General features: G+C 34.6%; 1 protein-coding gene across 2 annotated transcripts in view; it reads right to left on the minus strand.

Moving 5' to 3' along the window:
- LOC140512407 (cilia- and flagella-associated protein 43-like) overlaps positions 1 to 13,594 on the minus strand; it is a 165,021-nt gene that overhangs the window by 115,110 nt on the left and 36,317 nt on the right. For both annotated transcript variants that reach the window (XM_072621529.1, XM_072621531.1), the window contains 4 exons: positions 12,982 to 13,052; positions 10,906 to 11,037; positions 6,490 to 6,606; positions 4,920 to 5,000 (listed from right to left, as the gene is read on the minus strand). In XM_072621529.1, coding sequence (XP_072477630.1) covers positions 4,920 to 5,000; positions 6,490 to 6,606; positions 10,906 to 11,037; positions 12,982 to 13,052 — 401 coding nt within the window. The remainder of the gene's footprint in view (positions 1 to 4,919; positions 5,001 to 6,489; positions 6,607 to 10,905; positions 11,038 to 12,981; positions 13,053 to 13,594) is intronic.

Genomic DNA, 13,594 nt, shown 5'->3' on the forward strand with positions numbered 1-13,594 from the left:
TAACTGAGGAAAGAACTCCCTCTCTGATAAACTGCTGAGAAAACTGAAAAGCAGTCTAGCAAAACTTAGGCTTAGACCAACATCTTCTATCACATTCCACAATACATTCTCAAAGGATACACAGCCTTAATATTTAAAATCATACCACCAAAAAATTAGAAGAGAAACAAATCACATACCTCTCACAGCTATGGGTAGGAAATTTATTCTTTACCAAGTGAATTAGAACCAACTACTAAGGATTAACTAGATAAGTCTGATTAATTAAAACTGAAAAGTTTTTGCACAGACAATATTAATACATGTAGGATAGGAAGTAGTCAAATGAGGAAAAAAAATCTTTGTATCAAATTTCTCTGATAAGAGTTTGGTATCCATGTACCAAAGACTGATAAGCCATTCCCTAAGAGATAAATGGTCAAAAGATATAAATAAACAGTTCTCAAAAAACTGCGAAGTATTCACAACCATATAAAAATGCTTCAGATCACTAATAAGAGAAATGCACATTAAAACAATCTTGAGATTTCACCTCACATTCCATAAATTATCAAAAATGACCAAAAATGACAGTAGTCAATGTTATAGAAGTTATGGAAGGATAGGCATACTAATGCATTGTTGGTGGAGCTGTAAAATGGTATAACCATTTTGGAAAGCAATTTGGAATTATGCAAATAAAGTGACTAAAGTGTCCATACCCTTTGAATCAGACATTCCACTGCTGAGTTTATACCCCAGTGGAAGCCATCAATAAAAAGAAAGTCCTCATATACTCCAAAATATTTACAGGAACACTTTTTTGTGCTAAGAATTGGATACAAAATAGATACTCATCAATTGGGGAATGGTTAAACAAATTGACGTACGTGCATGTAATGGAATTTTGCTGTATGTGGAAGAAATGATGTGATGAATACACAGAAGCAAGACAAGATCTATATGAACTAATGCAGAGTAAAGAAAATAACATACACAGCTACTACCACAATGTAAATGAAAAGAACACAACAAAAACTCAAAAGTAAATGTAACAAAATTGTAAGCAAGACTCAAATGATGAGATGAGAAGACATCTCCAATTTACCATTTCATGGAGTTGGAAAGCCCACAGATGTTATATATTGTACAGATTTTCAGAATTTTTCAATTTATAAATAAGTTGTACTGATTAATTTATCCTCCCTAAAAAACTAGTATTTGTCAATGAGAAATTGAGAAACGTAAAATATCAATAAAAACTTATAAAATAGAGGCTATTCACAAGAGCCTTGTCTTCTTTCTTTCTCCTCATCTCACATCATTTAAACATCTTCCCCCACTATATCCTCCTTCACTCTACTCTAGGATCAAGAAGTGGCCTTTCTCCTTGACAAGGCAATCCCCTATACATGCCCCCTTAATCACATTACTTTCTCTCTTTTCCAGAAGATGCCCATTATTTCTCCTGTTTAAAAACCTTCATTCTCTTCCTATCTACTGCCTCTATTTCTTGTCTGCAAACATGGCCACATCTTTGCATTTTTAAAAAATTTTCACTTGATTCAGCCCCTCTCTGTTAGTACTTATCCTGTATCTTTCCTCTAATTCTTGACTAAACTCTTTGAGAAAGTGGTCCACACTTATTGATTCCCTTTCCTATTCTCTCATTCTCTTCTGAACCCCCCCATAATCTAGTTTGTAACCCTACTCTATTCAAAGATAACAATGATGTCTTAACTGTCAAATCAGTCTTCTCTCAATCCTTATCCTTTCTAACCTCTCTGCACTAATAGTTAATCATCTCTCTGCCTGTGATTACTCTCTGCTTTCTAAGGTTTTTTGTGACACCTCTCTTCCTGGTTCTCCGTCTGAATGTTCCTTCTCAGTTTCCTTTGCTGATTCTTTATCCCTGTCACTCCCATCACCTACTGATGTCCCCCAAGATTTTACCTGAGTCCTCTTCTCTTTTTATCCTATGCTATCTCATTTGATAATCAAATTAGTTAGTTATCTTATCTTTACACAGATTCCCAGTTCTACATATCCAGCAGCAGTCTCTCTTCTAAACTCAAACTAGGTGTTCCATAGGAATCTCAAACTCACCATGTACAAAATAGAGCTCACTCCATTCCTACAAACCCCAGCCCCCTTTCAAATTTCCCCATTACTACTAAGAGCACCACTATTATCCTATTCACCCAGGTTTACAACCTCACTGTCCTCACTTTCACTCACCCCACAGATCCACTCTGTTGTGAAATCAGACTGTTTCCACTTTCACATCTCTTGTATATATCTTCTCTTCTCCAATCACACAGCTGCCATTCTAGTTCAAGTCCTCATCACCTATCACATGGACTACTGCAATAGCCTCACAACCGTCTATTCCGCGTCTCTTCCCATTCCAATCCATTCTCTACTTAGCTTCCAAAGTGATTTTTCTAAAGCATAATAGTTCTGACCATGTCACCCCTTGCTCATTGAGTTCCAGTGGCTCCCTATTACTTCTATGATCAAATGAAAACTCCACTGTTTTGCATTTAAGGTTCTTCATGACTTAGTTCAATTTTTCCTTTTCAGGATTCTCATACTTTATTCTCCCCCATGCACTCTAAAATCCAGCTACACTAGGTTACTTGCTGTTTTTCAGCATCTCCTACCTCTGTGCCTTTGCACTGGTGGTACTCCAAGTCTTAAATGCACTACCCTTTCAACTATAAATCTTAATTTTCCAGGCTTATTTCATGTCTCAGCTTAAAGAAGGCCTTCCCCTGATCCCCCAGTTGCTAGTGCCTTCCTCTCTGAAACTGCTTTCCATCTATATGCACTCTCTCTCTGTATGTGTATATATGTGTGTGTGTATGTGTGTGTGTATACATATATTTTATATATATAAATATATATATAGCATATGTCTAGATATTTACAAATTATATCCCCCATCAAAATGTGAACATCTTGGGGGAAGGGAATAATTTTGCCTTTCTTTGTATCAGTACTTAGCACAATGCCTGGCATTCAGTAAACACTTTATAAAAAAGCATGTTAACTGACTAACTAATTTGACCAAGTTCATAGAGAAGTGCAGCCAGAAATAGAATCCAGGTCTTCTGAGACACAGAAATCTCTTCTGAGTCTTTTCTACTATATTACATTTCTATGATACCATATTGCCTTTAGGGGTATCTAGAAGCCTCAATAGACAGAGAGCTGGCCCTGGAGTCAGGAAGACCTAAGATCAAATCTACCTCAGCCACTTCCTATCTGTGTGACCCTAAGCAAATTACTTAACCTCTCTTTGTCTCAATCCACTAGAAAAATGAAATGGCAAACTACTCCATTATTGTTACTAAGAAAACCCCACAAACAGCATGATCCACAGGATCACAAAGGGTTGAATATGACTGAAATACCGAACAACATACTGCCCCATCAAGAACATAGATTTTTATCTACCATGACTTGTATAATATTCTAGTTGTTTCATATGAATATATCTTTTCTTCAACTAGATAATAACCTAGAAGGCAAGTGCTATGTCTTCTGTTTCTTTTGTATCTTCAATAAATTACCTAGGAAAATATACACACAATAGGAGCTTAATAGACACCTACTGAGTGAATTGGAGTTTAAGATTATTTTTTTAGGCTGATCCAGGTTAAGTCTTTTCCAATATGGAATTACAAAATAAATTATTCAAAAAAATTCTGAATAATCAGTTCAAATGATCATTCTATTATATGTTAGGGTATTGTAAAGATAGATGATGATACCCTACTTACTGTTATGCCCTCTTAATTCTTCAACTATAATCAGATATTATGCAAAGTATTAAGCCAAACTTAGGGATCACCACGTCATAAAGCATCCAAAAGTGGTACTATCCAAGGCAGAATAAAAAGAAAACGTCACCATTGTTGTGTTGATGCTCCTAACTAGGAGGTAAATGAGAAAAAAAAGAGAATGTGGACTGCACTGCGTAAGAAACCTAGTCTACTATTAATCCCTTCAAGGATGCACATCTATAGTTCATATAGTAGAAAAAATACTGAATATTGAATAGAGAAATGACTCTTCTATATTCCTTCTGTTTCCTCCATGTCCAAAAGAAAGGAAGTAGCATGGTGTAGTAGACAGGGTACTCAATCAGGATTCAGACTGGAATTCTAACTCCAGCTCTGCTTCTAGCTCTCTATGGGATATCGGACAAGTGACTTCCCTTCTCTTGCATGCTGTACAATAAAGGGATTGGACTAGATGATCTATGGAGTTCTTTCAAATTTTAACAGTCTTTAATTCTAAACAGAAACAACTAAATATCAAAACTGAGTCACAGTTAAATAGATCATGAAGATTTTCTGTCTTTTACAAGTTAAAGAATTTATAATTTTTGTCCTTTTATTATGATTAAACCCCTTAAACTTCTTCTCTAACTTTTTAACGCTCTATAATCCTCTTACTTAGGTGTAAGGTTTAGTATCACATTCTGCTTTTTGAACTGACATCAGAATCTTACAAAGAGAGAGGACAGTATCATGTCTAATCACTATCAGATTTTCATAATGCCTAGAACTATGCCATGTACCCAATGGACATAAACAAAATATCAATAATGATAAGAAATATCTATATATCTATACATCATCCTTTCACTTCTTTCCAATCTTGCTATAATTTGATATTATGCTTAATGAAATTTCATCTTTGAAACACCAGTAATGTGGTATTATATCTTGGCGAAATGCAAGCAGTGTTTTGTGTTGTATGAATTTAGAGTACACTTGCATACACCAAAGTTATTGCAGAATAGCAAAAGATAAATATTTACAAAATAATAAAAAAGGGTATTTCCTGAGAAAATAAGATGATGTGAAAATAAAGAGACGAACTTGTATTGCATTCAACGTAAAAATTACCTACCCCTTAAGTATACATACCTCAGTCCTAAGGTTTAATTTGCTGACATGAGATCCATTCTCTAACAACCAAATACAGATTTCTCCTAAAGCAGTTACTGACTTTAACACACAAGCAATAAAAAAAAAAATAAAAGTATAAGCATAGAAACTATTTTCTATGGAAAGTAAATTTTTTCCATATTCTGTTAAGAAAAGTCAGCCTCTGTGCAGTTGTAACTTGAAAATTGGCCCTGAGCATCATTTATACAAATCAAGGACAATTCAATCAAGACGAAAATTTCAACACCAATATTTGTAATTTAAAGATGCATTAGACAATACCTTTACTACACTTTTAAAAGTCTTATAATAATTAGATTAAATATGTGATATTTTAATTGACTAATAAGATAAAGGAACGAATTTTGCTCACTGAACACGTGTGGATTTTTTTTTTAAATCCCGCCAAAGTTCTTCTTTTAAAAATATCAAAATCTGCTCTTATATTTCCATTCTTTCATAGAATCAGCACTAAGTAGAATTTCATAGAATTTGAGACCTGACACCTCTTTTAGAAAATAATGAAGAAAAATGGCTGAGAAGTGAATATCTGCCCAGCAGAGTGATAAGACCAGTTACATAGCAGTTTGCTGTTAAGCTCTTGAACAGCATTTTATTTGCATCCTCCTTGAAAACCAACAAGGTTCTTACACAACAGATTCTAGACATCAAAAATTTCCTTCTGATTACCTGAAATTCAAAACTAATTATATTTGTCATAGGATTCTGAACTGGAAAGAACCTTAGAATTTGTCTAGTCTAACCCTAACCTTCCCTCACCTCATTTTACATAGATGAGAAAACTGAGGCACAGGAGAAAGGAAGTAATTTGCTGAAAATCACAGTCAGTGAGAAGCAGAATTCAGATTTGGTTTCAAGGCATTGCTCTTTACATCACAATTGATGAACCTGTTGGTAGAGCATCTGAATAGTGAAATAATTTTTTCAGCCGATCACAAGTACAGCATCAGAGAGTCACTGAAAACAATAATTCACTGACTACAATACATCTGGTGGCTTGGTCCAGAGAGATTGGAACAATATGTCAATGAGGGTGTTTTCTTACTTCTCCTGTGATATATATATTTCAATAACTGCACTTAGAATTTTTTAAACCCTCAGATGTAAATGTATCACTACTTTGACTAGAGATAAATAAACCTTGTAAGTTTGCTGAATATTTAACTATTGCAGATAATGTACTGAAATGCCTCTTTGGAAAGCTAGTGTAAGGGATGTTCCTTTAAGATCTCTTGCTTCCTTTCTTATTTTCAGGAATGAAAAAACATCAAGGTCTTAACATTGTAATAATATCAATTCATACTTGTTGAGGCAGATCATGAACTAATAAATTTAACTTCCATACAAAATCTTCAAGATCTTATTCCTTGTCACTTGCAAACACTTTGTTCAGAGATAGTTTCTAATATTGATACATACTTAAATTTTTCTAATATTGATACATACTTAAATTTTTTCATATCAAAGTGTTTACATTTTAAACATATCAACTCTACTGCATCCTGACAGATAATGGAAAATTTCTCACCACGCAGTATTTGTTTCCAGGTGTGATAAAGTCAATCACCTGCATATTACCACCATATGTGTCCAAGATTGTTTTAACTTTTGGTTCTTCGCCAAAAGTATAGGTGTAAACCGATCCCTGTAAAGCATATTTTAAAAATCAAGTGAAAATAAATCATTGGCTGTAACTTAAGAAACATGACATTAGATTTTCTTTTTTAAACACTGAAATAAATCTGAAAAGGGGTGGAGGGGTAATGTGGAGGGGTAAGCCCATGACTTCTTTTATAGATTACAAATTCAGATCTTAAAGGGATCAACTCACTTTTCAAAGAGCTATGTCTGAACCTGGGGCACAGGAATTTCTAATGTCCTGAAAGGTTGAGTCACCAGATTTCACCAGGAATTTCCTACTATTTTTAAAGATAATAGTAGTAGTAGTTAACATTTATGTACAATTTTAAGATTTGCGTGGTGATTCACATATATTACATAATTTGATTCACAACTATCCTGTAACATGTGATATTATCCCCTTTTTACAGATGAAGAACCTTGCTAGTAAATGTCAAAAAGCAGAACTTAAACTTAGGTCTTCTAACTGCTTTTTCTAATATACCACATTGCCTTTCACACACACACACACAGTATATATACATATATATATGTGGATATACGTGTATACATATATATGTTAACATATATGTGTGTGCGTGTATATATATATATGTATAGTTGTTCAGTCATTTTTAACTCTTCATGACTCTATTTGGGGTTTTCTTGGCAAAGATACTGGAATGGTTTGCCACTTCCTTCTCCAACTCATTTTACAAATGGAGAACTGAGGCAAATAGGGTCACACAGACAGTAAGTGGCTATGCCCATATTTGAACTCCGGTCTTCCTGACTCTAGGCCCAGTGTACAATCCACTGTGCCACCTAGCTGCCCCCTAAATACACACACACACACACACACACACACACACACATATGCGCGCACACACACACACATACACATACACACACACAGAGTTGTGTTTATGTTATTTTCCCCCAACAGAATAGAAGCTAATTTAGGGCAGGGACTGTTTTATTGTCGTACTTTGAGCAGCTCACACAGTGCCTGACACATGGTAGATATGCAGCACAAGCTTGAAGAACTAAGCAATGCCTATCCCTCTGTGTGACTGAGGTAGAGTGAAACTGTAGTTATGGGAAGAGAAAGATGATAAACTGGTAGGTTTGATGAGACATTGACATAGATATTGAAGTCTCCAAAGAGCAAAGAAGTTTGGGCACACAGGAAGACTATAACTCATGTGCTGAATTTCTTGAAAAAGGAAGAAGAAAGAACTCTGTGTCCAGCACATAACTAAAGTAGTCAGATGACACAGTAGGTTCGGCACTGGGCCTGAAGCCAGGAAGACCTTAATTCAAATACACTTGCTAGTTGTGTGACTCTGGGCAAATCACAATCTCGGGTTGTCTATTTGCTCAACTGTAAAATGGGGATAATAATAGCATCTAGAACACAGGGTTGTTGTCTGGATCAAATGAAATAAAGTTTTCAAAGCTTTTAACAGGACGCCTCGCATATAGGAGATGCTTAATGAGTGCTTGTTTCCTTTCTTCCTTCCTTCAACAAGGATTCACTGCTGAAACAAAGTCCCTAAGGGGAGGATTATGGAGAGGAGAGCCCAAGGTTGAGCCCTGGGGCTGACCATCGAAAATAACAGTAAGAAGGACCCGAGGCTTGGAGCATTATTCCCCATGCCTCACTCAGGACTAGAACTTGATCACACTAACAGATGCTAAAATCAAAATAAAACAAAAGGACAAATAAAAATGAGTATGAAAAGGAGAAAGAACTCAACCATACATAGCTACTATGATAGAGAAGATACTGGATCATATTCAGAGAAAGATAATAGAGTTAAAAAAAAAAAGGCACTCCTTTTTCAATGAGAAATATCAAACGGTCCTAAGCACAAAAAGATTTCTTAGAAAAACTTAAAAAGGACCTTAAAATAAAATAAGAGAGGTTGAGGAAAAATTACGGAAAAAAAGAGCAATCCAAGAAAATCATGAAAAGAAAGCCAACCAACTTGAAAACGAGAATCAAAAACTTCAGAAAATAATTCCTTGAAAACTAGAATGGGAAGCTAATGACATTCTAAGACACAAAGAAATAATAAAACAAAATCAAAAGAATGAAAAAATAGAAGAGAATATGAAACATCTCATCAGAAACAGTGCAGAACAGATTGAGGAGATATAAGAATAGTTGGACTACTTAAAAATTATGATAAAAGAAGAAGATTGATATAATATTACAAGAAATTAAGGAAAATTGCACTGAAGTTCTAAAAAAAAAAAGGCAAAGCAGAAATAGAAAAAATCTACCCGCTGCCATCAGAAAGAGATCCAAGGAGGAAGACTTACAGAAATATCATAGCTAAGTTTCAAAGCTTCCAGGTTAAGAAAAAAATATTGGAAGAAACAAGAAAAAAACCAATTTAAATACTGTGGAGCTACAATAAGGATTACAAAAGACCTAGCAGCTACTGCTGAGGAATTTAGAATACTATATTTCAAAGAGCAAAAGAACTAGGGTTACAAACAAAAGTAACTTACCCAGCAAAGTTAAATATAATTCTGAATGGGAAAAAAAATGGACATTTAACAAAATGAAAGGCTTTCATGTATCTGTGACAAAAACAGCACAACTTAAGGGAAAATTCAACATATAATATCCGGGAGAAATATAAGATAAACATTACAGACCAATTATAAGGGACTCAATAAGGTCAAATTGTATACTTCTTATATAAGAAAATATCAGTTCTTTCATGACTGTCATTTTTATTTGAGCAGTTTGAAAGAACGGCTTGGGTTAAGTATGATGGGATAAAAGAGCAATTATTTCATATAAATGAGGCAAAAAAGGAAAAATTGATACAGAAGAAGCTAGTGAAGGGAAAGGCAGGTAGTGCTGAAACCTCACTCTTATCAGGAAAGGGTTAAAGAGGTAACAACATATATACATATATATATTACACATACATATGCATATGAAGACTTTTATATCCGTGTGTGTATATACATATATATATATATGCATTCATATACATATATGTGTATATGTGAATAAAAGTCTAAATTCAGAGAGAAACAAGAGGGTAGAGGGATTAGGTGGGAGGAGAGGATAAGGGAGGGATCATTGGAGGGGTGGGTAGGTTAAGGAATAGGAGGGCAAGGTAGCAGGTAGAAGTAAAGCAGAGAAGTGAGGAGGGATAGCAATATGGTGAGAAGGACAATGAGGAAAAACAGGAAGAAGGAAAATAAACAACAATTATAGCTTAGAATGTCAATGGGATGAATTTACCCATAAAATGGAAACTGATAGCCAATTAAAGATTTGAATTCAGTAATACATTGCTTTCAGGAAATGATACAAAAATGAAAGATATACATAAACATAAAACAAAGGCCAGGAGTAGAATTTATTATGTAAAAAAGCAAGGGCAGTAATTATGATCTCAGACAAAATTGAAGCTAAAATAGATGTAATCAAAAGAGAAAAATAGGGACACTACACTATGTGCCAATCATATTATTCAATATTGTTTTAGACCATTAAAATAACTAGACAATATAAAATACCTGAGAGTATACCTGCCAAAACAGACACAGGAAGTATACAAATAAAGGCCATTTGTGCCTTTACCAAGTCATAAATAAAAATGTTAAATAGCTCAGGCCAATGACAAACTCCCGTCATGTGAAAGACCTCCTTCCAAGTCTTTTAAGTGGAGATTAGAATTAAATGAATACTTGTCAGGTATATTATACTAAGGATTACTTTAGGATATGTATTAGACTAAATCACTGACATCCCTTCCATCAGAGATCTTCCCTATTTATATTGAACTATTAAGAGCTACTCTTGAATCTGGCCATTTCACCATATCTGAATTCATTTAATTATACCATCTTTCCATCTTCTATACAAAAATAGTATAAGACGCTTTATCAAATACTTTGCTAAAACCTAGGCAAATTATGCCTCCCTCTGGCATTCCCCTCATCTACCAGTTTAGTAACTCTCTTAAAAATGAAGCTGTGTGATATGGTAGAGTGCTGGACTTAAAATCAGGAAGACCTTCAAATCCTTCCTCTGACACTTACTAGCTTTATTTTCCTGGGCAAGCTGCTTAACCTCCCAATGCCTCAGATTACTCCTTAGAAGTTATTTACTAAATCATAAATGAGATATAATCTGCCTTACAAGAAGTTCACAAACTGGCAGTTACTGACATAAGATGAATTTACAGATCCTTTACATATTCATAAGTGACTGTAAGTACATCAACAGGGGAATATTTTCCATGATACACTGCATTAGCATTTCATAACAGGAATTCATTATATTCCATACCTTAATGGTTCCAACCAGTAACAGTGTATAATCAGGAGAGAATACAATATTTCCTACAGGCTCTTGCACATCAAAATAATCTTTTACTCTGTAATGTGTTTCCTTGATAGAAAAACAATGCACAATACCATCCTTGATGTAAAAAAATAAGAAAATAAATGCAGGTGTTAGTTTCCATCATTGTAAAATAGACTTTCCACACTAATCTGTTCAAATGAAGAGCATGGCTGTAAACATACTGTTTAAGAAGTACATCCCTCCTTCCCTCCCATTGTAAGAAAAAGTATTAGCTCAAGTCTTATCTCCTTCAGGAAGCCTTTCCCAAACCCTTATCAATCTCCTCCTTCCTTGAAATCCAGTAGTATTTTTTAGTTTGTATGAACTGCTAACTGTACAATGCTATTTATGATAAAATAACAAAACTGATTCTTTATAGCTTTCATGGCTGATGGAAATTAATTTCATGATTTTATTCTAACATTACCTCAATGGTCTTTTATTCTCTAATGTTTCATTTGTTCATGTCTGGTCTCAAATTTTTTGAGGGAAGAAACTTCTTTTTTATTTTCCTTGGCACCTAAGACAAAACTGAGCACATAGTTGGTATCTAGCATGTGTGTATGTGTATACACACAAATACAATTTGTCTCTCTGTCAGTATGCACACTCCTTGATATTAAAGCCTGTTTTGTCTTTATCTTTGTATCTCCAGCATCTAGCACAGTGCCTGGCACATTTAAGTGCTTAATAAATGCTTGTTGATTAACTCACTGAATAAGTTATTGTTTATAAACAGACACAGGCTAACTTAACCATCCTTCAGTATAATAAAGATAACATTGCCAGTCTGTCTACAGGAAGACTCTGAGGTCTTTTTTTTCTGGTAGCAAGACTGAATTTAAGCTAATATATCTATATTCCCTTGATCTGACCCCTTGAAATCAATATTAGACAACTATGAGGTGTCTGGATTCAAGACTATCCATCACTCTGAGGGTATGGGCCCAAAGCAAATAAATCCAACTGCCAAGTCTTCCCTAAACCTCTACTTCTTGTCTTATAGGTGGGTTAGAATGGTATGAAAGTCAGTTCTGAAGAGAGGATATATAGCATTAGAACAGTTTGAGAAAGGGAGGGCAGAGTTCCAGCTGGGAATTTACGAGATGACTATGCATAATACATATTTACATACACACGTGTGTGTACATATCATATGTGTGTACATGTGTGTATGTGTGCATATATATATATACATGCACACATCATACATATACACACATAAACACATTAAAGATTTTTAGCAATTGGACTAGCCACGTCCTGTTACTTTGAGTTATTGACCTTCTGCCAGGAAGTACCTTAAAGCTAACCCTGCCTATAGATAAGAGCAAAACTTTGACCCAATAAGGGACAAAACACATAATCTTATTACTCTAGTCTAACAAAGAGAATTAAACAGTCACTATGGTGTTGACTATGATGCTATGTTGAAAAGTAACAAGTGATCTGGGTTCTTTTTCATTTTTGCAAAGTTATAAACTACAATGGATAATCACAAGAATGAGGAATAAATTCAGAAACAGACCATATTCTACATCTCTATCACCTATGTGATCTTCGGTCAAGTAACTTACCCTTTCCGGATCTGATTCCTAATTTATAAAATGGGGGGCTTAGAAAGGATGACCCAAAGGACTTTTTCTGGTTCTAAATCTCTGACCTTGAGAAAACTGCTGAGGTGGTAAAACCATGACTAACACCCCCAAGAATACAAAAAAGCGACAGAAATATACAATTAATGTTGCCTGGAAGCAAGAGTTAGCCACAGCTATAATTAAATATAATCATCTGGGATTTCTTTACTGTGGTTCCCTCGTCCTCTCCACTTTGTCCCCCAAGAGATTATATTTTTTAAAGTTTTCATTCACTTTCAAAAGACAAACAACAAAGACAGCAATTTAGAATATTATTCTGAAAGAATTAACATTCTAAAATCTAGGTCAGAAGAATAGGAAAAGGAAATTTTGTGCCATGTATTTTCTAAAGGAAAATAAATATGAGAGAAGAACATCTTACATTTCCTGAAACAAATAGTCCTTCTTTGTGAAATGCCATGCTGTTTACGCTGGTATCTTTAGAATGGACTTCTTCATTTTCATGAAATAAAAACAAAGTAGCATAGGTGACAAAAATATTAAAGTATAATGGTAATCATCAACTATGTATTCATGCTATTGTGAAGAGGTAGTATAGTAAGATAGAACACTGGACCTGGAGTCAAGAAGACTTGGGATCCAATCTAGTCTCACCCTTACCAGCTGTGTAACCCTGGGAGAGTCACTCATCACTTTCCTCATTTGTAAAATGCTTACAGACTGAATTCAATAAATGTTCATTGACTGACTGTAAAATAAGGAAAACAGTTGGTTTTACTGACCTCTAATCTATCTTCCACCTCAAAATCATATGAACTTTCCATTCATACTATTATTCTTCAAATCTCTGGAAGCTTTTGTCCAGAGAAATAAACTTTATAAAATAGATTTCTAAAGGTGGAAGGAAACTGGTTAAGAAGGTTGCTAAGATTTCTTACTTTCAGGAAGGACCAAATCTAAACCATCCAGAATTATGATTTTCAGTCACTGTTGTAGAATGCATGTTTCTTTTTTTCCTGTCCTCAAAAGAACTT

This window comes from Notamacropus eugenii, chromosome 1, assembly GCF_028372415.1.
Source record: "Notamacropus eugenii isolate mMacEug1 chromosome 1, mMacEug1.pri_v2, whole genome shotgun sequence".
In the NCBI taxonomy this organism is placed as follows: Eukaryota; Metazoa; Chordata; class Mammalia; order Diprotodontia; family Macropodidae; genus Notamacropus; species Notamacropus eugenii.